At 36.1% G+C, this 26,695-nt stretch overlaps 1 protein-coding gene across 4 annotated transcripts in view; it reads left to right on the forward strand.

The window, feature by feature from the left end:
- The window catches only part of Patronin (calmodulin-regulated spectrin-associated protein patronin), a 54,350-nt gene that overhangs the window by 7,178 nt on the left and 20,477 nt on the right, over positions 1 to 26,695 (forward strand). The window contains exon 1 of one of the 4 annotated variants that reach the window (XM_090177674.1): positions 4,272 to 6,560. The exons of 2 other annotated variants lie outside the window; for them this stretch is intronic. In XM_090177674.1, the coding sequence (XP_090033800.1) occupies positions 4,320 to 6,560 (2,241 nt within the window). In that variant the 5' untranslated portion in view covers positions 4,272 to 4,319. Of the gene's footprint in view, positions 1 to 4,271; positions 6,561 to 26,695 lie in introns of those variants that run through there. One more of the 4 variants, XM_090177673.1, reaches the window with a different exon arrangement.

Genomic DNA, 26,695 nt, shown 5'->3' on the forward strand with positions numbered 1-26,695 from the left:
GCGCCTATTTGAAATGGGTTAGGACTCCCTAGGTGTCGCCAGCGCCGCTACGATTTTATATTCTCTCGCGTGGCTCTCTCGATGATGAGGAATGGCAATGTCTCTTTTATTGTTTTCCGTTTCTCTCGTAGATTGTGTAATTACGAAAACCCCCGTGGTGTATCTTAAAGGCCTTAATGTTTTCAACGTTGAATTTTCTAGTTTTTGCTTTTTCTCAGTTAGAAGGGGTCAAAATACTTATTTTTTGTCCCTAACGTGTGCCGTTTCTCGGAATGACCCTGCAGGTCCGTATTCGTCTTCCCGGCTCGCTTTGAAACCTTTTTCGTTTTCTGTATGGTTTTTATAAGGTTTCACTAGTGTTTTTTATTTTTTTATAAACTTTTATTAAATTGTAAATATTCCATTTAAATGTTTAATTAATTTCCAACATTTGATTTCTTCCTATAAATTTATTTATTAATTCCGTTATATATATTTTTTTGTTTCAAATTTAATTTATTTAATTTTTTATTTTTAAACATTTAATTCCTTTATATAAATATTTTTTCAAGTTTTTAATTTTATTTTTAAACATTTCATTCCTTTATACAAATATTTTTATTAGTTTTAAACATTCAATTCCTTTGTTTAAATATTTTATTAGTTTTAAACATTCAATTCCTTTATTTAAATATTTTTACTAGTTTTAAACATTCAATTCCTTTACATATATATTTTTATTAGTTTTTAAATATTTAACTTAAAACTTTATTTAAATTTTAAACGTTTAATGTATTTCTAGATTCTTTCCTAGTATCGATAATGTAAATTCTATTTAAGTTAATCTTTTACTTTATTACGTATTTGTTTTGCTTTGAAATTACAGTGTAACAGAACAGTTTCTATAAAAATCCATGTTTATTAAAAGAAAACATTTTTAAATCTGGTTTAAAACAGTCCTGTCTTTTATTTTTGTATAATTTATTCTTATTCCAGTTGTTACAGTTAAATCCTTTCTTTTCGAGACGAATTTCATTAGTAGTCCAATCGAATTTTTGTAGATTCCATTTAAAATTCATTCATTTTGTGATCCAATTTTGCCGTAGTCACGAGCAAAGCCTTTAAGAATTTATTTTTTTCCAAGTAAGCGCGGTTACTATTTTAAGATTAAATAGAATTTATAAATTTAATTCGTAATAAAGTTCATCGCTGAAAAATTTGTGATCCAGATACGTACTAATGAAAACGGCACATGCCGCGTTAAAAGCGACCAAGAATAAGCTTATTTTTTATTTGTTTTGAATATTAATAATATTGGGTCCTTTGTGCCACGGGCACTCGCGCGCGAGAGGGACACCTAAAAATAATATATCAATTTCTAGAATTTAGTTTTTTTTAACCTACATTTATCTTCGGCGTTGTAATTTCTCTTTGTAAACGGTGCGAAGCCCGCGTCTTTAGTGTTCTCTTCGAATCCCTCTCCACCTCCCCAAATCTTTCGTTGTCCCCCGTAAAATTGAATAAATAGGCGCTCCTTTTGTCGCGCGTCCCCTCCGTATTTCTCTCTGTCGAATTTGGGGCACATATTTGTTGGCTTATCTTTCGTTGCTTGTCCTTTATCTTTGTGGTTTATTCCATTAAACTGTATATAAATGTTGCTGATATCATTTACAAAAAGACGCCATTTAAAATGACTATGCCACATGGCCTCTTTAGACGGACATCATAAATTAAGTCTCGGTGTTACCTAGTTATTAAGCTGAATAATTATAATATTTTTAACGTTAATAAATTGACTCGAAAATTTTATGGAAAACCTTTTTTCAAAAGTCTTAGACCTTCGCTTAGATAAGTGACTCGAAAAATATATGTAATGACAAAATTTAACTATATAAGTAAAATTTCCAGGAAAATTTATAATTTTCGGATTCGCGTATTTAGGTTGTCAATGATGCTATACACATTTTTCTCTAACACTTTTAATCTAACATCAAATAAAATCATGTATAGTTTTTAAATTACTTTTTCCATCTCGACGATTTAGGAAATTCGAAAATTAAATACCATTCTTTATTATTTTTTTCCATACATTATAATACTTATTTTAAGAAAGAGACACCAACGAAATTTAAAAGTGCACAAAAGTTTTTATTTAAAATATATTTAACCCGACTAGTTTCGGACACGTTATCTAACCTTCATCAGAGGTATGGACCCGTTTACAACGTTTATTCATATTTATAACCTTAGTTACATATTAAGAATTACATTTTTTTAGAAATGATTTTTTTTCTTCCAAATATTGATATAATCTGCTTCCGGTCCCAAATCATGGTTTAAACATTTACAGGGCTCCCAGCGAACCTATAATTCTGAAATGGTCCTATAAAAACCTATAATTCCTTTTTTTATCCTATATTTCCTATATTTTTAACATTTTGTTGAAAATTCCATTAAGACAATTTGAAAAAAATTCGGATTGCTTACATTTTTTTCTCGAAACTCCCGCCTCTATAAATTTGTGTCAAAGGTTTTATTTGAAAATGGTAGATTATCTGATCAAAAACTCTCAAATCTCCAAAAATATCTTTGAAAATTTACAATTTCTAAAACCGAGTGAAACCAAGAAGCCTATTAGCTTAGAGAGATTGTAAGAGTGGCAATCTTCTACAATTGGAAGGGTTAAAAATTGACGAATCTCAGCGGATCGACCACTTTTGGCGTGAGGTAGAAAGAATTGAAACAAGTGTGGGACACATAAAATAAATTTTAAAAGTGGTCCAGGCTGCTTTATGTATTCCAAAAAAGCAAAAATGTTATGCTTTTAGTCATGATTTTGTGATATTTCATGTTATATTAAAGTTTAAGTATCCGTGAATTTGGATCCTATAAAAACCTATATATTGAGAATTTTAGACCTATATTTAAGCTATAATTTAGGGATTACAAACCTATAATACCTATAATTGTTTAGAGGGTATTGGCTGGGAGCCCTGCATTTACATTTATCCATTGATTTTTAAATTTCGTTGGTGTTTTTTCTTAAAATAAGTATTTGCGCAAGTCGCTAAAATGCTTTATTATTATAATAATACTAATTAAAGGAATTAAAACGAAATATATTGAGTATAAACACAATTTTAAAAGTTTCATTTCTTTAAAAGAGTGAAACTTGGTCGAAATAAATCCGATCCCCTTCTACCTCCTTTAAAAAGAAAATCCCTCAAAGCGAAAAATCTGAGGTAAGAAAAACATTTCCTACTCGCGATAAAGGCGAGGATAAAGGTCGTGTACTTTAGGGAGATAAATTAGGAATTTTTTAAGGGTGGGGACGCTCTTTACGGGCGAAAATTAAAATTAAAATAAAAATAAAATCACCGAAAGATGCCATAGGCTATCTATATTTTGACTTTGAAAAAAAAAATAGCGAGACGAAGGCGAAACTAGATTTTTTTGATTTTGGGTGGCGGGAGTTCGAACTGCCCCGATCCGAGTCTATTTCTCTAAATTTCAAAACTGACTACGCTCTAAAATATCGTAAATACGGAGGGAGTAATCTAGTATCGGGACGAAAAGCTCGGACCTCGTAAAGTCTGTTGGCGCGAGTGAGGATTGAACTATTCAACGACCGGTAGTGTGTTCTCGTAGCGGTTTTCTGTCGATTTGCGGAGTCTCGCTGGAAAGAGAAGACGTTCACCCCCGGAAAACCAGTATCTGGAGTAGAGCTGCAGCGGCGAATGGAGAAGAGACGCGATGAATCTGAACCTGCGGGGGGAGGGCTCTCCTCCCGACGGAGCAGTGACTGAGCGGATGGTGATTCTTCCACTAGATAGAGGGAAGACACCACGCTTATAGAGTCGCGGAGAAACGCGGACTTCCCCGAACATTTCTACCGCTTTTTCTATTACTATCAAAGTTCGATATTTTGCCGTTGAATATTTTACATTTATCGTTTGAAAGTTGTACGGTCGCGTTTACGAGTCTTCGGGGAAAAAATTATATATATTTTTTTACGTAACGAGAAAAAAATTATCACTCGTTTGGATGAACGATTTTGGTTGTAAAATTAAAAAGTCTCGAATTTTTCGCGTCAGTTATTTCGGTTTCGGTTTCGTCCGACGGCGGCACGCTTCTCGGAATGCTTTTGAGCGGGCAGCCCTGAGGAGAAGATGGTGGCCAAGTCGAGGTCGTCGTCCAGTTTCCGATACGTCAGCTTGACCAGGTCAAGCTCGAGCAGTGCCGGTTTGATGTCCACGGGGTTTCACCCGTCCGGGATACTGCCCGCTAATAATCTCTCCAAGTACCAGCGGAACAGTCAGCAGTATTTCGCGGGTGGCGCGATGGTGCCCAGTTTTCCGGGATTCAAGTACGCCCAATCTCACGGTGGTTTCAACGTGCCCCCGACCTTGTCCTCGGGTAAGACCTCCCATTACTACTCTAGCATGTGGAATCAATTCGCGCCTCCTTGGAATAATAACGTTTTCTACGGAGGGCGGTCGGTGCAGACCGCCGCCTACGAGTCCAAATCATCCAGACTGTCGGGTGGTTTCCCGCCTCATCCGTTCCCCAAGTACCCTCGTTCCAAACACCCGTTAATCGACGGACTACCGGCTCCAGCGCCGACGTTCCCGTTAGTGCCCATGTACGTCGGGAATTTGTACGCCAGGAAACCACCCAAGGGGTATCCCTTCAAACCCTACAAGAGGAAGAAAGGGTGCTGCGGTGGTAAGGGCGTTATGGAATGGTGGAGGAAGCTGATGAGGCGGTTGAGGCGCCTCAGAAGACGCTCCAAACGGAAGAGTAAAGGAAAACACCGCGCCTCCAAGAAGCCGCCCAACGACGAAGCTGGAGGTGGCGATCACTCTGGGACCGACAACCGCGTCCGGAAGAAGTCCAAGAAGAAAAAGAAGGGAACCAAGAGCTTCTCCGATAAACTGCCTTCGCTGGTTGGTGGCAACGCGGGGAGCTATTACCGGTGGTGGGAAGACGATTCGTCGGGTTTCTACGGCGGAGGTCGAGGGGCAAATCGGCGCGCCAGCAACACGGCTTCCAATAATAACTCTCGGACGTCGTTGCTGTCGTCCAGCCGGTCGCGCTCCAACCGGCTGTGGTTTCTGGACGGCTTCAACCCGGTGCCCCCTCCCAACTCGGCCGGCTCGTCGGCCAACGGCGCCAGCGCGGGAGGTGACAGCAGTCTGCGCTGTTTGGGGCGTCGCTCCCTGATCGCTCATCAGCGAAAATTCCGCGGATTAGCGAGTCGAGAGCACTGGCGCGAGGAAGATGGAGTCGCTCTCCCCTCGCCCGTGGCCGCCGTCGACGCGACGAAGCGAGGTCGAGCGGACGCGCTGCCGGCGCCGCCGTCGGCCGCCACCGCCTCGACGCTCGTAGGCGACTCGTGTCTGCCTTCCCCCGCCTTCCCCGCCGACAAACGCCGAGAAATCAAAATCCCCAATTCGCTCGCCGTCAATTCGGAACTCTTATTGCGCAATCACCGCCGATCCGCCGGGGTCAATATCTCGTCCGGCTCTTCGAACACTGATAATAACGCGGCCGTCCTCGACTCAGACAGCTGTTCGGGCGCCCCCTCGCGCCGGGATCACCGCCCACGCGCCCGCCATCACCACCACCACCGGGACGAAGGCGCCGCCAGAGCGGAAAGGGGTCGCGGCCGCCGAAGTAGCTCCGACGCGGTGCCCCCTCCGCCGAACCGACCCTTGCCGCCCGTCCCCGAATCCAGATTCGTGCGCGTGGACACCACGACCACCACTACGACCACGACCACGTCCCAAGTGCGGCCGGCGTCCAACAGCGAACGGGCCGACACTCGTGGCCAGGGACACCATCCGCATCAGCGGGGCGAGCGCCATTCCCGGCGCCGCGAACGGAGGGCCAGCGTCTCGAGCGACGTCACCCACCACAGCGCCTCCTCGAGGCACAGACGCTACTGCCAAACCGAAGGAAAACAAAGGCGTCATTCCGCGTCCGTCGAATCTTTGGCGGATTCCTCGAGGTCTAAAGGCTTCGTGAAGGTATCCAGAAGCGATTACACGATCGCCACCGAAATCGAGGGATTCCTGGCCGACGGGGTCTCTAGCGTTTCTCTGCGCAATTTGACTGGTCGTTTGAAAGCCTACATGACTAATTGGGTCTTCATGGATCGCAACCGATCCCCGGAGAACATCGTCATTCCGCCCCCGCCGCCGCCCCCGGCCTCCGTGACCCTCTCGCGACACGGCAGTCTGACCTCGCTTGCCGCCAGCTCCGTCCACTCCTCGCGGCTCAAGACCAAGAGGCACGAGCTCGAGAGGCGACGCTGCCGGAGACAAAGGTCCCAGAAGAGCTCCAACAAGTCTAGTTTCGTTGACCAGCTGGGCCCGGACTCCAAAAAGCTGGATTCGGACGAGGGTCAATGCCGATGGCTGACCCGATTTCGACGGACGCGCAACCGCAGCCGCGAGGAGAAGACCGACTGGGGGACCAAACACTTGAGCGCGTGCGCGGCGCGACTCGACGAACTCATTAACAATTTGACGGATAGTTTGTGCAAATCGGAACGCGTGAAAAGGGCGGAGTTCAGAAAGGTAAGCGACTCTCTGTTTCTCTCACTTCGCGCCTCCTTTCTGCCTTCGTTGCGGGCGTAATGGCAAAACATCGCGGGGTGCTTAAAATCATTTCCCAGTTCTTTCTGCCTAGTTGTTTCGAGTGACATTGAATGATGATTCGATAATTGAATATCGGTAGCAACAACCCCTCAACCTGAACTCACTCGGTGAAAGTGATTCTGTAGCTTTCACTTTAATACATTTGGCTACCTAGTCAAGTTGCCCCTACTCGAATCGGGTAGGTTTTACCCCCTGACATAGAGGGTCCGCGAGATAGTTAATTACCAAGCTCAAATTTTGACACGGACAAGTCTCGTTCACAGTAAGAGGCGAAATTTTAACTGGCTTGTCTTCAAAAATATTGTGTAGAAAACCAATGCTAATCTTTTCTGATCTCTGTCACGCAGCTCGTAGCTTCGCGATAACCTTCCAAACGTTCCATTAAAAACAGCTTTTAATTTGCCTAGCACGAATGGCAAGCAATGAACCGTCGTTCTTATATTAAAACTATTAGATTATTTTCTAATGTTTATAAACGTGTTGAATGTAGTTTTTAAATAACGTAAAAATGTTTTATACTTACAACGCGAAATTTGCGTACAACTACGCTTAAAAATAATAATGATATTTCTTTCCTCGCTTGTCCCCCGCCTCGTCGGGGTTTTAAATAATATACTTTGTATAAAGAATATTACACCTTGTAGCTCGGGAAAGGGGGTGAGTAACCCATCGTGTATTGTGAAAGTTATTAGTTTTAATTTCACGGTGATAAGCTTCAACAATGGAGTCCTCATCTCTCCGTGTCATCCAAAAGTAATCGCCTTCCAATCCGCCGCGTAAGGCAAAAAGCGCCATCTGTCGACCATCCCATCGAAATTGCTCAATCTACCACTATGAATTGGTGGTAGCGGAAAGTACTACAGATAAAATATTACGTAATAAAAATAAGCAAAAGATGTGCCACCAGTACTTTAAAATTTAATAATGTACTTGCGGGATTACTTATTACGCGCAACATTGGACTTCATTTTATTTAATTTTTCCTGCAAAATCGTCGACTCCGCAAAATATCTGGAGCTTCACCCGTATTTTTTTTGTTCCCGGGCCATGATTATAATTATAAGGTATATTATCGTATTTTTTCGGCTCTATGAATCCTCCCCCTTAAAAATGTATATTATTTTGAACGTCATATTTTTTCTTCGTTGAATTTGGAGGAAGATTTGTACGATCCGAAAATAGGTCAGGGAGACCTTGTTTCTTCTTTTAATTATTCTGGGCCGTTTTTTCGCCCGTCGTCGAAAAATTATCATATATTTTCCCTTTGGGTGGTGGTCGTTTGTGGCGGCTGTGGGCGTCGCCGCCTACTTTTGTCGAGACTGCGCGTCACAATTCTATTCAATTCCGTGTACTTGTCTTCAGGGTGTCGTGATCGGGATATTTTTTTAGCAAAAACTGAAAAAAAGGTGGAGTTTTGATATTTCTAGGTGTAATAATAATTAAGGACGATATTTAATTGGGAAATTTAACCACGCTGAAAAATCGGTTTTCGCCTCTAGTTGCTAATGACCAAAGGTGTAGGGTATTGTTTAAAAGCTTAGAAAAACATCTATTTTACGCCTAAATGTAATAATTTTTTTTTAAATTTCCGGTGATAGTATAAATTTTTGGTTACACTAGTGTTGCACTAAAACCAACTATTATCCATTGGTTACACTAGTGCTATACTTTCGGCTAGTGTTACACGAAAACCAACTATTATCCATTGGTTACACTAGTGCTATACTTTCGGCTAGTGTTACACGAAAACAAATTATTATCCATTGGTTACACTAGTGCTATACTTTCGGCTAGTGTTACACGAATACTAACTATTATCCATTGGTTACACTAGTGCTATACTTTAAGCAAGTGTTACACGAAAACCAGCTTTTATCCAAAAGTGATACACCAAAAAAAGTACTCTTAAAACCAGTGCTACACTTTTTGTTCCATGGCTGACCTACTCAAAAAAAGGGGGGAAATTGACACCAACGCTTTTCTTTGGCGCTAAATGGTGGGTTTCTCTTAATCAAAAAGTCTGCATTTTCAACTTATTTAATCTTAAAATCTTGGAAGTTAATGTACCGTAAAATGTAAATAAAGTAGTTAACTTTCTTTCCTAACAGTCTTTCTAACAAGACATTAGGCCAAAAACCATTTAAGCCTTTTACACTGCAATTTGTTTAAAAAAAACTTAGTCTACTACGATAGCTAAATCTAGGAAATGTGGACAACACTTTTCTGTACTCCGAATAGCACGAGTGTAAATAGCAGTTTATACTTAGATAATATTTTTCCTAGTTTCATATCGTGTTTTGTTGGAATATACAGTTTTATGAGGTTTTTCGACTATGCTCTACAAATTACCGTAATTAAGTATTAACAGGGTTCATACTTCATACAGACCTGGAAAACCTGGAAATTTCAGGGAGTTCGATTGTCGACAGCAACCACCGGGAAATATCAGGGAAATTCCCATTTTTTTTGTAAAAATCACGGAAATCGGGGAAGTTTATGAGGGTTCAGAAAGTTTTCCGTAATAAGTACAAATTTACATCAATAAGTTTTCTTATACAAAATGTATCTATACCTTTTTGCACAAACAATAATAATATTGGACTTTATTACACCTTTTATATGATAATATGGTTTGCTAACCAATTTCGTTTAAATGACAATCATGAAATAAGCTACTCTGTAACTATAAGTTTTAATTGTGGATATCTCGCACCTAGAAAAATCAGGGAAATGTCCGTGGGAAAACCAGGAAATACCAGGGAAATCGGGTTGCCATTAGTTGTATGAACCCTGATTAATTAACATTTTTGGTCGAGCTCCTAGCGGCCAAACATGTCCCAATCACCCTGTAGATCGCAACATTCATTTGACGCTTAAGGACTTCCTAGCTGAATTCAACATCAGTATTGCTGATAAGATTTCTACGGGAAAACTCTAAACCCATTAACTTACCAAAAAAAAAGATAAATATCAAATTGGATGTGGTATCTAATCGCGAGTTTAAAAATTAATAATTTTTCAGAAAGTGGTTAAATTGATTCGTGAACTGTCGTAATCAGTAACACGAAAATGAACTTTTACGATGGGAGATTAATGCTGGAAATACATCGCCGGGAGCCGATTATTTCTATATATTCATATTCGAAGAAACCTTTATCCGTTCGTTTAATAGTTTTTCCCCGAAAATGAAAGAGAGCGAGAGACAATGATAAGTAACGACTAGCGAACACGATTTTTCTCTCGGCCACGATTTCAAATTTATGACTTCTTCGTATCAAAAGCGCTGCCAATGGAATTCCATGCCTCGCATCTCCATCTCTTTCATTTTATACTTTTTCTTCTGTACCTGATTCTGCTACTTTTTCTTTTAAATATATATCTTCTGGCGCACCCTTTCTCTATCGCCGGCTCGACTTTTTTGATAAACAAAGGATTACCTTAATATGGGATCTTCGGTGCCTATTTTCTACATCAGACAGCCTTGATATTTGATGGTCTTTAAATTTAACAGTTTTCTCTTTTTTTTCCGCCTTATCCATTTTTTCATCCCACCTTTTAGTTTTAATAGGGGGAAAGTATTAAATTTGGTAACTTGGTATCCTAATGCTGCACTTTAATTTTGTAATTTAAAGCTGAATTAAATAATTCTAAATCTTGAAAATTCAACAATTAATTTAGGAATATTTTTGAAAATTTAGAAATTTTAACGCTGTTTTTTTTATTAAATAATTCAAAATTCAAAAAAATCTCCAATAAATTCAGGTATATTTTTGAAAAATGTTACATTTTAACGCTAATTTTTTAAATAAAAATTTACGAAATTCTACAGTAAATGCAGGAACATATTTTAAATATTATCGCTGATTTTTTTATTTCAAAATTTACGAAATTCTCCAATAAATTCATTAATATTAAAAACAATTGCGCTGATTTTTAATTTTTAATTATTAGTTTTAATAAACGATTGACGCTTCGAATTTTAAACACTCGATTAGAAAAAGAAAAAAACGTGAAATTTATCTTCAACGAAGTATTATTTCTAAATTACCTCGTTAGAAACGTCATTTACATCTCACGTCATTAAAGGATTAATTTACTAGCCGTCCTTTCTCAGATAGCCTTGGTTTTCAATTTTTTTCTACACTTCACTAAAGCGCTGTCATATTCTATATTTTCTTTAGACTTGCCGGTCTTGTTTTTATACCAAGTTTTAAATTTAGCGCTCGGCTCTCCGGGTGGTTTCGGCAGGCGTCTTTTCATATTTTAAATTATGGATCCGATTTCGTTTTTTTCGCGGGCATTAAATACTCAGCGGGATTCGAAGTTTATTTCAAGGTGATTCCCATCACATTCTAATGTTCGAATACCACTCAACTCTATCATACCTATTTTAATATTAGCTTTTAACTTAGCTGACCTTCGCGACGTGCGGTTAAGTGAAAAATAAATACGTAGTGATTAGATAAAATACAAAATTCGGGGGAAATCCACAAAATCCCTGACTAAAAATACTAAAAAATTACAAATTCAGGGGAAAGTCCACCGAATAACCGACGAAAACTTCCACTAAAACTTTTAAAATTCAGAGAAAATCTACAAAATTCCCGACTGTAACTCATACTAAAAATATATAAATTCAGGGAAAATCTACAAAATTCCCGACTGTAACTCCTACAAAAAATATACAAATTCAGGGAAATATACAAAACTCCCGACTGTAACTCATACAAAAAATATACAAATTCAGGGAAAATCTACCAAATTCCCGACTGTAACTCATACAAAAATATATAAATTCAGGGAAAATCTAACAAATTCCCGACTGAAACTCCTACAAAAAATATACAAATTCCGGTAAAATCTACAATGTCCTTAACTAAAAGTCAAATAAAATATACAAATTTAAGGGAAATCCACAAAATCTAAGAACATATCCAAAAATCCATAAATGTTAGATCCTACCTAGAATTTCGAAAATAATTCTATTGAATTTCGACATCATAAGAAACATTAACGAAAAATTCCAACTAAAAATAAAATAATGATTTAATATTTATACATTCCAAGCAACAGATGTGAATTGAAACCGATTTAATCATACGAGAGAGTGTCGTATTAATCAAGGAAGTGACCCGCGCTCGAGATATTATACGATCTGATAGTACGAGATAGTGAGCTGGGTTAGACAAGTTCTTCAATATTTATGGCTTATCAGATTCTCTCTGCCTTTTGAGAAACGGCTCGTGGTTCGGTCGGGTCACGAACCGCGCCGTTAATTTTCTATTTTACTTTCTCGCCACCGGAGGTCGCTGAAGGCGCACCCCAATTTTTACGCGGCGCGACGAAGAAAACAATAAATTACGCGCCCCGAGGTACCCTCAACTTCGAAACGCCTTACCTCCGCTTATTTTACGGTCGTTAGCGGTTTGCAGCTAACGTCGGCCGCAAATCTAATCTGTACATTGAAACTTCAGTTTTAGAAAATCTGATAAGAAAGGGATTTTATAACTCCGTTTTATCGCGCTCTTAAAAATAAAACGAACTCCCAAAAAGAGAATTTCGGCAAAATATAATTCATTATTTCATAGGAGAAATAGTAAATAATTTCGGAAGTACAAAGAGGCCGACGTCAATAAGCCTCCCCTTGTCCGTCGGTGGAAGCGACAGGGTTGAATTTAATTATGAAGAATGGCCAATTATGAGCGAGTAGCGACTGGCGCGTATGGTTGCGCGGCTACCATCTTCCCAAGTCGTGACCGTTTTGCCTTTTTTCTCCTCTGCGAAAATCGTGATCACGGAGCCATTTTGCCACCCGCCCATTATAATTTCTGATTAAAAAACGAATACATTTATTCATTCCTTCTGTTCGCAGTTTTAAATCTTTTAAATACAACCCGCGCGCTTAATATATTCGGTTTCCCATTTCCATCAAACCTGCAGAAGCTAACGGTAATAGACAGTGTGAGCCTGTGAGAAGCTGTTTGCTCGCGTGGTATCGAAGGTGTACTACCACCTACCAGGGCCCCCTAGAGGTCCTATAATTCCTATACAATCCTTTATTTTCAAAAATGTCGTATGACATCCTACATTTTAAAAAATGACCTATAACATCCTATATTTTTAGCAAAGTCCCCAAAAATCATATAAAATCCTATAATTTTGATATTTTGCCCATTTCAAATCCTGCCACTCAGTTAAATTGCTAGATTTAGCTATAGGATAAATTCATCTACAAAGTCATTCTAGTCTATACTTTTGTTATTGTTAACATGGTTAGTTACTAGTATATTTTTGTGATAAATGGTTAGTTTCTATTTTTAAGGGAAAATCAAAGATTTATTTCACTAAATATAGATTTTGTTTTTAAATGCATAAAGTTAGTAAATTAAATAGCATATATAATCCTATAAAATCCTATAATCTTGAAAAAATAGTGTCATAAAGTTCTATTTTTAGAAATATAATCCTATTTTTCCTAAAAAACAATATTTGAGTAGGGGCCCTGACCTACGCCATATAACCCGAGCACCTGGAATAATGGCTTTGAAAGTCGGTAGAGCTGTTACTTGGATTATTATTATATACTGACAAGTAATCTTATAGGGTCTGTGCACTGTCATATTTATGGTGGATCAAGTAATTTCAAATTTCTGCCATTCTTTCACTATATTTTTGTTAAAAGGGAACTCGAAGAAGCTTATACATAGCGACTGAATTTGTTCGATCGAGGCAAGGAGGGATTTTAAAATTGTGGAGAGTGGGCCCGGGCCCCGGTAAAATATTATTTACGGGCCCCAAGAGAGCCGGTACTACTGGTGATAGCTATACTTATTGGGCCTGGCCATTTTTGGAAAATTGTCTTTTTTCGAACAAAAATATGATTTTTTCACTAGATTTGTTACATAGCAAATTTTTAAGAACATTTTTGTGTGAAAAAGGCTCGTTATGTCAAACTTATCCTTTTAAGGTTTTTTTTTATAAAAATATCGTGATCTAGGTAATTGAGACATACTGTATTATAGTAAATCTATTATAAGTAGCTTTCACGTGACGTCATCATTTCCAAAATAGGAATGCGGTTCTCCACTTCTGCCTACGTTTGATCCACGCCGCCATCTTGATCAAATATTTCGTGATGGCGGTTGGATAGTTCTGGACGATAAGAATGGTTCCAATGAAAATAGTTTCGTTCGCGTCACGACAACGATACGCGGGCGGGAGGGGAGGATTGTTTTCGCTGGTCACTTTTTGGTAATCATTCTGCATCGCGCGTCCCCAAAAACTTATTCGTGCTTCGTGAAAGAAATGTCTTGAAAGTTGAAAAACGCCTATCGTCTGCCCCAAATATAGAAATTTTTTCTCCGAAATATAAATAAATTCCTTTTTTTTAATTAAATGGTGTGTGAAGCGCGAACACTTATTCTTATTCTTTCGTTTGTGGCAGCGATATTATTTAAATCAAAGGGCGGTACTGACTGACCGAATTTTGGGATTTCTAAGGATTGAAACTCCACCTTCATTCTTTTGAGTATCTCGACTAGAACTTTCTTTAAATTTTTATTACTATATATATTTCGTCAGATTAAAATTGCACCTTCGTTCTAAAAACAGGTAGCTCAAAAAATTGTTCGTTTAAAAAAAATTGTTTTACGCGATGTTTTTTTAAAATCAGCGTTCGTACCGAACCTGGATATCCTGGAAAACCTGGATAAGTCAGGGATCTGTCAAATGGGGGGAAAATGTCAGGGATAAGTCAGGGATTTAAATAATCTCGTAGAAAGTCAGGGATAAGTCAGGGATTTTAGTTAGTCAACCAAACCACACATTAACAAAGAATTTTTATCTAAAATAATAAAAAAATGTCCTAAAATATAACCAGAAAGGTCAGGAATATTGGCAAAAATTGGTCAGGGATAACCTGGGAAAGTCAGGGATTTTAGATCAGAAAATTTCGTACGAACCCTGAAAATGGTTAAAAAAAAATGTTAAATTTGACACTTTGTGTTCACTACTTTTAATATTTTTTTAAATAGAGATTTCTCTAGCTTGTGTTTAATTTTGGGGTTCGGAAAAAATATTTAACGTCAATAATTATAAAATTTAAGTTTAACATTTGAGATTTGATATTTACGTCAATATAAATTATATTGTAATCCTTCTCAACCTGAAATTACTTAATAATAAATTCTAGGTATTGTTTATATTTGAAATTGCTTATTGCGAAAAAATTATTTAATTATAATAATAATATTTAAAGTCGATAATTATTAAATTGAAGTTTATCCTTTGATATTTACGTCAATAACAATTATGATTCTTCTTAATCCCAGTATTAATAATAAATTTTAGGTATTGTTTTTATATGAGATTGCTTATTATGAAAATATTATTTAATTTTTGGGAAGATGAATTAATAATATATAATAAATAAATTAACTATAGCATCACTAAACTCAGTTTTGTTACGGCCAAGCTCGTACACAAATGGTGTACTACGCGTATCCGGTTCCTAAATTCCTAATTTACAATAATCGTAAAAAAATCATTATTTCTAATAATGAAAGATAAACCCAGAATTAATTTATGCCATATATTTTACTAATTTTTTATTTCATTATATAATTGTTTTTAAATTTATTTTCTTATCTCTTGCTTTTCATTTAAATACTTTGTAAATTATTTCCTTCTTCTTCATAACTTGTGTAGTCTTGGTAACCACCCCGAATAGGTCGATTTGGGTACATTTGTTCGAATTTCATTCGTCCGAACGGTGGTACAAATGTCCGAATGATCATTTGTCCGAATGCCGGAAAACAGGATCGTATGTCCGAAAACGTATTTCATTTGCCCGAAAAATCTATCACAACTTTTGTTGGTGATTTAGTCGTTCAATTTATGTTAACTTTCCTGGCGAATTTCATTTGTTCGAATAATCGTTTGTCCGTTTTTTCGAACATTAGGAATTGTTTTTTTTTAAATATTGTTAATATAAGAAAATAGTAATATTCACGTGAACCTAACCTAACCGAACCTAACCTAAAATATCCACAACATTCAACGCAATTCTCACTTACTAACAAACAACGATATTTACAATGTAGTTTTTTATTTTTAATTCTTGCACTAAAAAAAATCCGGACCAAAAAAAAACAGCAATAAGAAATACTAATTTAGCGACAGAATTCGGACAAGTGATGCTACCGATTCGGACGAATGAAACAAACAAGTTGTCCAATTCGAACAATTGAAACATTTGTTATTTCAGCGGTTCGGACCAATGGAAATCGAACATTTGTTCCACCGTTCGGACGGATGAAATTCGAAAAAATGTACCCCAGTGGTATCAGAAAATATTTTTTTTTTCGCTTATTAAATATTATTATTAACAACATAATCAGGTGAAAATTAATTTTATCCTTAAATGACGGAAGTCCATCGTCAATTCACTGTCAAAACAGCATCGTATAATTTTGCCATCTCCTATTTTCAGTAAAATGGGGGAAGGACACTTCCTTTTTCCCATAGCCCATAAAATAATTAATAGTCGTCGGTAATGGAGAAAACAACTACGTGTCGTTCTGGCATAATTAGGGAACGATGTAATCATCGAAAACATGTCTGGACTCCGATGGGAAATAAGTTTTATGGGTCGAGAAACAACTTTCCCTTTTCAATTCGCCAGGGATCAATAGCCATTCATCAGCATCCGGTCAACAACTTGACTCTGTTTCCCGACATTCTTTTTCGCTTTGTTTCGCGCCTTTTATACCTCGGCACTTATCAGACCCAGGGTTTAAAAAAAACCGGTTTTTTTTAAAAACACCCAGCCCATTGGGCTTTTTTGGGTTTTATTGGGTTTTTTTGGGTTTTATTGGGTTTTTTACCTAAAATGATACCCTAAATCGATGATTTACTTCATTTTTATTTTTTATTTTCAATTTAGCACTACTTATTTATCGCTCTTATTCTTATCTTTCGTAGACGTAAAGTATCGTCTGCTCCATGTTCTGCTAAATATTTATTGAAAGTTGCAGAAGTGTAAAACTTACTGTTTAGTTAACACTGTTAACTTGCTACTGTTAGATTAGTGTTTACCAAAACACTGGTAATGTATTTTGTGTAAATACGTTTTTTAAAAAAGCAATATTTTTGTATTATTATAGAATTTAAAGAATTAAAGTTTAATTTTTTAAATTCTTTAATATAGTTTAATATAGTTTAATTATTAAACAATAAATTTAAACTTTTTTCGTCATTTTTGAAACTATTTAAGGTGGGTTTTTTTAAGTGGGCTTTATTGTGGGTTTTTTAAGGTGGGTCCAACCCAAAATAACCCGTGGGGTTTTTTGGGTGGGTTTTATAAATTCGAACCCTGATCATTCAGACCATACATTATACACCCTTTGGCAACTCAACCGGTTACTCCGCTGCGTGCTTTTCGTGGCGTTGTTGCTGTTTGTAAAGCCAGGGAATTGCATTCTTAAATTAAAACTTAAATTACACTCTTCAGTGGTTTTATGTTGCGATCTTCATTTCAAACTGATGACGTGGACCAAAGCAGAGCGCTAGATGGCAGTTTTAACCTTGGCTTTTTATAGTTATCGTAGTGTATTTAAATTTTTTACAGCTTTAGTCGAAAATTAATGAATGACAGGGGGTGGGGGGAAATAGCACTATTTTTTAAACGCGGAAGGAGACAAATTTTTGATAATACAAAACTTTACAAAACACGTGGTCGTTGCGCGGAAATTCGGATTTCGATATCGGTCGCAACGGAGTTTTTGTTACCTTTGCCTAGTTTTCTTTTATTGGAATTTAATTAGAATTAATATGGAAAGTGGTTCTTGTTCAACGAATTGTCTTAGTGGTAAAATACGTAACGTATTATGCCCTTGTAAAAATCGCAATGTTACTTGATCCTCAACTTGCTCGTGTGGAAAAAGTGTAGATTGTTTAATAATAATTTACAACAGACTGGCGAACTCGAGGAGGAATACTACTCGGTCACCGTAGATTCGTTTAGCGCGACGCGCGCCCTCTAGTGGCGGTAATCGCAATCAAAATTCGGACTGGCTAGGGGGGGGGGGGGGTACAAGTTTATCTCCTTACGAGGCTGATAGAACCGAAAATATGAAGGCGGTACCCCTGTTCATCTCGTGATTTACGGAAGAAAAACCACGCCGTTTTATCTTTCCTCAGACACACCCCTCGCCTTGTAGGCGGATAATATTGTCCGTAAATCAAGAAAATACATATAATTTTTAGTTGTGTTACGTAACTGTTTATTATTGATTTTGTTAGGATATTCCGTCAAAACAAAATTGAATAATACCCTATTACAGGGTTGCCACGGTACCTGGAAAACCTGGTATTCCTGGAAAAGTCAGGGAATTTTAATATGGGTATAAAAATCAGGGAAAAGTCTGGGAATTTTCAAATTAGTCTAAAAATCAGGGAAATGTCAGGAAATTTAATTTCGGTTGCAAATAGAAAACTTTTACTAAAATATAGTTAAAAAATATAAAATCTTAGCACAAAATAAGTTAGGGAAAACCTGGAAAAGTCAGGTAATTTGATTGTGAAAAAACTGTGGCAACCCTGTTTTAGGGAATTTAAAAGTAGACGTATAAAGTCATTGAAATAACAGAATTTGAGAAAAGTCTTGGTAAAGTCATTTAACTTAAGTTCCAAAATAAAAAAGTCATGAAAAATTCATAATAAGTAGTCAGGGAAAAGTCGGGGGTTTTGAAACGAAAATCTTTGTGGCAACCCTGTATAAGTATTTTTACTTCTTAACGTTTTTAGTGTATAATTTTACAGATATGTTTTCGTTCAAACTATTTAAAATGGATTTAAATTAGATAATATGCTTCAATAAAATGTTGATATTGTACAAAATAGTTTCAGTAGAAATATTAATTAAATTAAAGGTTAATAATAATTTAACCTTATACAGGCGAAGCGTTATTGCCCAAGTATCCAGGAAAAAGAGGCATTGAATGTTTCAAAATAAAAATCAACAACGCAACATTTTGAAGGGATTCTCTTTCTTGAAAAGTAAAAACGTATCCAGCTTTGCCGAAAAAGAGTCTCGACCTTTTTTCGTTGAGAAGGAAACACGAAACTCTCTTATCAGCGAAAGTAGAGACACGAATCTTTTTAGCATCACGAATCAGCGTATATTCCGAAATCGTGAGCGAAGACTCGGTTAACAAAGCTCGCTGTTTGCGCGGGCGGAAGGTTACGCGGAACTATTTTTCATTTATTCCTTGATCCCAGTTCCGTCTAGCCACCGAGATGCGTAATAAATGCCTGGCGTTATGCGTTAGATGAAGAAGATAAAAAATATTTTATTTTTAAACGAAAAAGATGAATAGAAAGGCCTTGGTATTATTCCGGAACGGGTTGATCGCTATCTCTTCTCCGACTTGTCTATAATATTCCTCTCTTTCAATTCTTGGAGGGGAGACCATTAATTTCCGACGGAAAGGTCATTTGCCCCTCTCTCTGTCTGTCTATTCACTCGGCTTCATTTCAAACGCTCTCGGAGATTTAGAGAAAAATAAAATAGTCTATAATCTGGGAGATTTCAAATAGATTGACCACTGTCTTGATATAGATTGACCACTGTCTTGATATAGACAGTAATACGAGGTTGTTACTTTATAGTCTGGTTAGTCTTAGAATCTTTTATTTTAGCTTACTGATTTGTTCTAGCCAGGATTCGAAAAAACCCGAGTCAACCCAGTGGGTTTTTAATGGATTTTTTCATTTGGGTGGGTTTTTTATTTTAGTATACAATTTCCCTATTTGTATTAGACGATATCTAAAAGTATGCAGATACTGCAAAGCTGAACTGGTAAAAGTACCAAGTTTCAAGTTAACAAGCCAGTTAACTTTGTAAATCAGTCTCAGATATATATTAAAGTGGTCATTGCACATTGAACACGTTGGTTTTTCATTTAAAATATGAGATTTGAAAGTGGTTTTTTTTCTGAGGTGGGTCGATCAAAGAATATTAAGCCCCAGGAATGGAAGGATTGATATTATTGGCCGCGTGTTTTGGTTGCGATAGAAACTTCCGGCAAAGTAAATCAGAGTAACCGGAAACGGTTAACGCAACCCGGTCTCTCTTTAAAAATGAGAGGCGCAAAAGTTCCACTAGACGGAGCTACACCTTCCATTCCTGGGGCTTTATATTCTTTGGGTCGATTTTTTTTGTTTTCGACCCTGGCCTATTCAAAGTATTTAGAAAGTATTAAAGCTACTTGTGCATAATTAATAAATATTTTTTTTTATAATAACAACAATATTTATTGTGCACCATAAAAATTTAAAATTGGAGACAAATTATAGTTTCATACTAAATTTACAAAATTATTGCACGACGGATACTTCATGGTTCAATATTTTATTAAAGTTAAAATTAATTAGTTTCGGCTTTTTTAGGACATCACAGGGCCCCCAGAGGTCCTATATAATCCTGTATTTTCAAAAATGTCCTGTATCATTCTATATTTTTAGCAAAATCCTCAAAAAGTCCTATATCATTCTATATTTTTAGCAAAATCCTCAAAATTCCTATAAAATCCTATAATTTTGAAGAAAAAAGTCCTATATTGAAATATAGGATAGTGGCACTGTGACGTCCTATAAATTTGCGACCAAAATGGCGGCCATGGCCAAAGCTACGGAGTGCTACTACTCTATAATCCCATTTTTTCTATAATTTGGTTTAAGATTTGAGTGGGCGCCCTGACATCAGGGTTACAATACACTAAAGTCTTAAATGTATTTTTTTGTCGCTATCCGATTTTCAATTTTATTGTGCACAATAAATACTGTCCGTTGGTCTTATAAAAAAGTTTAATTTATTATTCAAAGTAGTTACAGCTTTGAGACTTCAAAGAAAATTTTATTTTAAAGTTTTTAATAAGAACCTTCATTTATTGTAATTTTAATATTAGGCATTGAAAGTTTTTTAATTTTCGTTTTAGTATCTTACTAAAATTTGTTCACTAGAAATAAAAATGTTTTATATTATTATATTGTTCGCAAAATAAAAATAATTTGTGAGGGGAAAACAAACACATCTCAAGTCCAAAATTATTCTAAAATTACACGAAGAGCGCTCCCAGCCAGCCTTGGACCGCTCCAACAAATATTGTTACAATTAACGAGCGGGGGAAGTGTACACTATATAATTAGAACATTTTTATTTTTCCTCAAAAATAAGTATTTTTAAATGCGCGTCATTCCCTTGGATAGAAAAACAAACATCTTCCTGTTGGAATAAAATCCCCACCCATGAGCTAAGTAATTAGTATCCCATCATTTCCGACCTACGATTTGAAATAATCATTAAAAGGGTGGATAATATACGCCTTCTATTTAAGTCAAAGCCATCTCCCATTCAGAAATATAAGCTCTTTTTCCTGGTTGTTTTTCGTCTGCTACACCCAAAAACCCTACTAAAGCTCTGCCGTAGTTGGGTAGTGATAAAATTGAGTACTACCAAAAACTTTTCAGTCTGAAAGTCATTTTGGCTAAGTGGTAAAATCGGTTTTGACTACAGAAGTTTTGAAAAAATTAAAATTACTTATATTATACAGTTTTGTCCCAAATAGACGGCTGTCTCAATAATCCGAAGTACAACTTTCTTTAAAAGAAATTGTAAAATTTTAAATAAAATAACTCGTAAAACAATACAGTAATTCTTTTTTAAGAAATCATTAAGTTTGATTTGTCTAAAATTTTTATTATTTTATTAATTTTGAGAATTTATAAAAAAAAAACTTAAAATACGTAAACTTCCCATTTTTGGGCCACTATATTGAAAATTGGTGGTTCATTAAAAATTTTGTTGTGCAAATTTAAACGTTAACAACAACCGAATATTAATATACTAGCTCTTATGGAAATAATCCCATGCACAAAGGAGACATGTTTTGCGATAAACTTTGATGCTTTCAGACTGAGGACTCCTTTCAAACGTCTATTATAGTTTAGTTCCAAACGAGTCTACCCACACTCTGTTCCTAAATACAGACTTTATCCCAACATTACGTTTGCAAATGAGAAATTATCAACCCTCGATGTGTAAATATCTCAAAAGTTCACGTCCGTTTAACTGCAACAACGACCGCTACACCTGTCCCTAGTTCGTACCTAATCGTCAACGTCTCTTACGCCTCTCCCTTCAGTGACAAACTAGGCTGGCTCGCGGTTAGAGGGGCCAGCTGTAAATCGACGCGATCGCCTTTCGTACATATTAATAAAGACGGAACCCCGGCAGGATTCGATACCTTCGTCGTAATCTTAACCATATCATCATCTTTCCTTCCCGGTCGTAATATTTATGATCTATTATGGATCACATTTTGGGGATTCGGGGGGGGGGGGGGTCGTCAAGCTTCTGTGTAAAAACGGGCGAGGGTCGCCATTACCCAAAAAATGGAAACGGTTTATAATTGCTCTCTGATATTATTTTTGGTTAAGATGCGGAACATGTGTGAGTGTGAAAGAAGCGCGCGCGCACCTCTCGTCCATCCTAATGAAATGGCGTTTGGCTGCCGCAGTCGTTCTTTCACCTGATTTCCAAATACGATGGCGTACGTAGGATTACGCCTCCAGTTATATTTCATTAGGTATGCCATGTTTCGTCGGGTTTATTTCTGGAGATATTTTCCCCAATTTTTGCATTTAATTACTATATCGGCAACCCGTACGCGATGGGGAATTTAAGGGGCCACTGAGGTCGTTTAATTACTTCGTAACGAAATGTTTGACGGAGAGGGGGGTGGGGTAATATTTTAGCTTCAAATTCTGTAGAAAGCCAACTGTGGCAAAATTCTTTATATTAACACTTATTTCGTTTCCTAATTAGCGCCTTGCCCGAAAAAATATTGGAAAAATGTTATTCGTAATGGTCATAATGGAAAAATCTAAGAAAATATAGAAAATTTCCCATCGCGAAGAATAATTTATTCGGGGCCGAGCGATTCTGTGAAATCGAAAAAATATCGTTTTAGTCCTAATGCTACTTTAAGCGTCAAAGGCCCCAAAAAGGCCTTTGAATTATGTAAAATTTTCGGGGTTGGAGATTTGAGATCATCATTTACGATTTACTTTGCACTTTTAACTTTAAAAACTGAAATATGCCTACGTTGTAAGATATCAATGATTGATTGAATAATGCAAAACTATTCGTCCGCTCTAAGCTCTTTGGAGCTCCAACATTATCACCTTTTTACATTAATTCCCCGCAAAACCGTAGTTCTAAATTGACGCCTTTTATCGTAAAAAATTAAAATTAAGTCTTAACTTAAACGAATCAATATTTATTCTTTGTTAAATTACAATGTCATGGAAAGTAATCTCAATTTTAAATGATTATTAAGAATTAATTCTATTTTAATATCATTCAAAAATATATATTCTAAATATAGGTTAATAATAATAAATATTACAATTAATAAAAGTCCCTTCATTATCAATACTCGAAAAAAACTTTATAATTAAACAAGGACGTTTATACCCAAAACAATAATTAAATCATAAATTTAAATAGAGCGATGAAATTAAAATCGGATATAATCCTTCTCGTAACGGGATTAAATTACCCGCTTATAAAAAGTATAACGCAATTTCAGACCACTTGGCTTTTAGAACACCGTTTCATTTCGTTTTATTAAGGCCGCCTCTCTTTCGAAAAGTAATTTGTCCAATTCTTCGAATCTTCGTCGTTACAACGCTCAGCGCGACCATCATTAAGGCAGCTCCTTTGATCTTCTTTCTCGTGCCTGCACGGATCCCTTTGGAAACCAGGCGATGGCTGGCGTTGTTCCCGGTACAACGGCGTATTTAACCTTTTTGAGTACCGTACGTGGATATCGCCGAAGAAATAAATAAAGAGATTTAGCGATAACCCAATTTTTGGGAAATCGAAAAACTGCCAATTTTCGAGCTCTCGCCCGAACGTAACTCGCGGCTAAAGATGATCGTTACAACCCCCCGACAAAAAATGCGGCGTGTGCGTTTGGGTATAACTGACAAAAAAAAGATCGAATTTTTAGCCTTAAAAAAATTCGTTGGGGGAATGTAATTAATAACGTGTTATTACATCATTATTACCGTAGGCCTTCTATGCTATATTTATGTAATTCTTAGCGCTATCCGGGTCGTGTCTGAGATACTTTGTCTGTATATTTGTATCTTTTGTCGACAGCGGTATCGCCATCTCGCGACCTTTATCTCGGTGATAAATTAAGAATTTAAAAACACCGATATTGAAAAAATAAGGTTTATAAAGATTAGGGATGAATATAATTATGATTGATCGAAAGTTAATTACGGGTCGTCAAGATTTAATATTTTAAACGCGGAAGGGCTTATAGAGTAAAGGAATTGTTAAGACTTTAAGGCGATTATGGGTTACGACGGCTTAGGTTGATACTGAAAGGTTTCGACTGACCCTTTAACTTAATCTCTTTAACGAGGCTACTTTTATCATAGTGTTTAAATTTGGAGTCCGTTATATTATTTAATCGAAGATGGGAGATCTTTATTAATTTAATAGTAGGGTCTAGTTTTTCCTTTACTTTGATGAAGGTTTTTGGTTCTATGGGCCGGTATAACCCTATTGTTTTTGACTGTAACTACTAAAGTGCTGACGAGTTTCTGGTTCTCATCACCCCCCAAAAAAAGGTCAAGGGTACCTCTATTCCATCTGTCATTTTTCCACGAGGGGATATGGGTCTGTTGTCAAATTATTCTTTTCGAAACGTACTATTAGGAATCGTAATTCAATGATAATTGAATTATCGTTGAACTATGATAATTCAACTGTAATTGGTGACCTTGTATTTCTCGATGACGTATAATTTACTCTAATGGAATATGAAGCCTAGTTCGAATAGCTGTTCGTTAAGTCTGAAAACCAATTTGGTACTAGTAATTGTTGTAACATTCACAATTTATTTTTTATATATGTTTTTAATTTAATCAGAATTTCTTCGTATCACATTATTAATTCAATGGAATTAAGTATTATGTTCTATAGAGTAGTATCAGTGCTACATCACGCAACGTCACCCATGCTTTTTCCTATAGAGAAAAAAACGTGCCTAAATTGGCGGCCATGGCCAAAGCTACGAGGTGATACTACTCTATATGAGCAGTTAATCTAATTAATTGATTTGAATCGGATTTTTATTGATTTTTTAAGGTATAAGGACTGTTGTTAATTTTCCGGAAAAATAAAATGCAGAAAATTTTCCGCAAATCGGAAAAATAAAAAATTGAAACATAAATTTATTTTTTAAGGGTTTTTAAGGTTTTTAACATTTTATCGATATAAAATGTCTAATATCAGATTATCAGTAAACATACTACAAAACATTAATAGTGTTATATTGTTTATCAGTTTAAACTAGTCTAGAGGTTTAGTTTTACTTTTAGATTCGAAAAAATTAGGTGAAAATGCCGCTTTATTTAAATTGGCAAACAATATATTAGACTAATCATGGAATGAAAACTTTTTTATTTTTTTCGGAAAAATACGGAAAATGTTCCTTAAAAAGGCCTCGGTCATTTTCCGACTTACAACACTAGTTTTTCTTGACAAATTCATTGATAACTTGAGTGCAGCGATAATTTTAATTAAAATTAATCTTCAATAAATTTAATTATTAGTAAAAAAATTAATTTAATTGAGTTAACTCTAAATTGACACGTATAAAGAACCTACGTTCGTACATTTTCATCAATACATGATATTTTAAAAAGAACTTTTAGCACTTGGTAGCTTTTGTCATGACCTCCATTTTGCGTGCAAATTGTGTACCTATTGGTAAAAGCATAGATGACATCTTGTGACGTCACAATTCCATTCCAATTTTTTCCTCATTTCAGTTTGTCTTCCTAAACGTGTTTAGAAAACATCATCGGTAATCCGCGCAGATACATGTTTCAAGGAAATAACATTAGCGATATACGTACTGAAGATAAACCCTTCTCTAAGGGAAAAAATTTCAAATTCTGAACTGACGTAACTTTCACCGCTTTTATTGGCGAAATTTCAATGTCAGGAATAACCCCTTTTAGGATAGCCAAAAATAACCCTTTTTTATTTGTATAACAAATTATTCCCCTCTACTTCCCTCTATTAAATAAATCACGCGCAATTTTCTTATTAACAGCCGGCTTTTTATCCCAAAAGTCGTTTATCACGCATTCAATTGAAGAATGTATTGAGAGAATCAAAAATAAAACTCTCCGTCGAAAGTCCCATAAATCTAAATTCCTAATATTATTTCCTACTTCTCTGTTAAGTTGCCCTAGTCTCTTTGGAGAGAAACGAGGAGTGAGATCGTTACAATGTGACCAACAAATTTTGCTTACATCCATCATTATTCCCCTCCAATACATTCTCAAATATTATTTCACAGCTAAAATAAATAATATGCCGGACAAAGTCCTCCGAATCCTCATTTTAATATTCGATTCATTTCAATTTACATTTCAAGTACATTTATTTTCAATTTGACCCGATTTATCGCGCGAAATGGAGGTGTTATAGGGAAGACGCGATGAAAGAAAATTATTTTTAATTTCCTCACGCGTATAATTCGAATAATTATTGCAGGGACCCTAGAGGTCCTATAATTCCTATGAAATCCTATATTTTCAAAAATGTCCTATAACATCCTATATTTTTAGCAAAAGTCCTATAACATCCTATATTTTTAGCAAAAGTCCTATAAAATCCTATAATTTTGATATTTTGCCCATTTCAAATCCAGCCACTCAGTTAAATTGCTAGATTTAGCTCTAGGATAAATTCCTATACCAAGTCATTCTAGTATATTTTTGTGATAAAATAGTTAAATAGTTTCGATTTTTTATGTGAAAATCAAAGATTTATTTAACTAAATATAGATTTTGTTTTTGAATGCATTAAGTTATTAAATTAAATAGCATATATAATCCTATAAAATCCTATAATTTTGTAAAAATAGTCCTATAAAGTCCTATATTTTTAGAAATATAATCCT

This window comes from Leiobunum rupestre, chromosome 6 (assembly GCF_980474605.1).
Source record: "Leiobunum rupestre chromosome 6, qqLeiRupe1.1.hap1, whole genome shotgun sequence".
Lineage (NCBI taxonomy): Eukaryota > Metazoa > Arthropoda > Arachnida > Opiliones > Sclerosomatidae > Leiobunum > Leiobunum rupestre.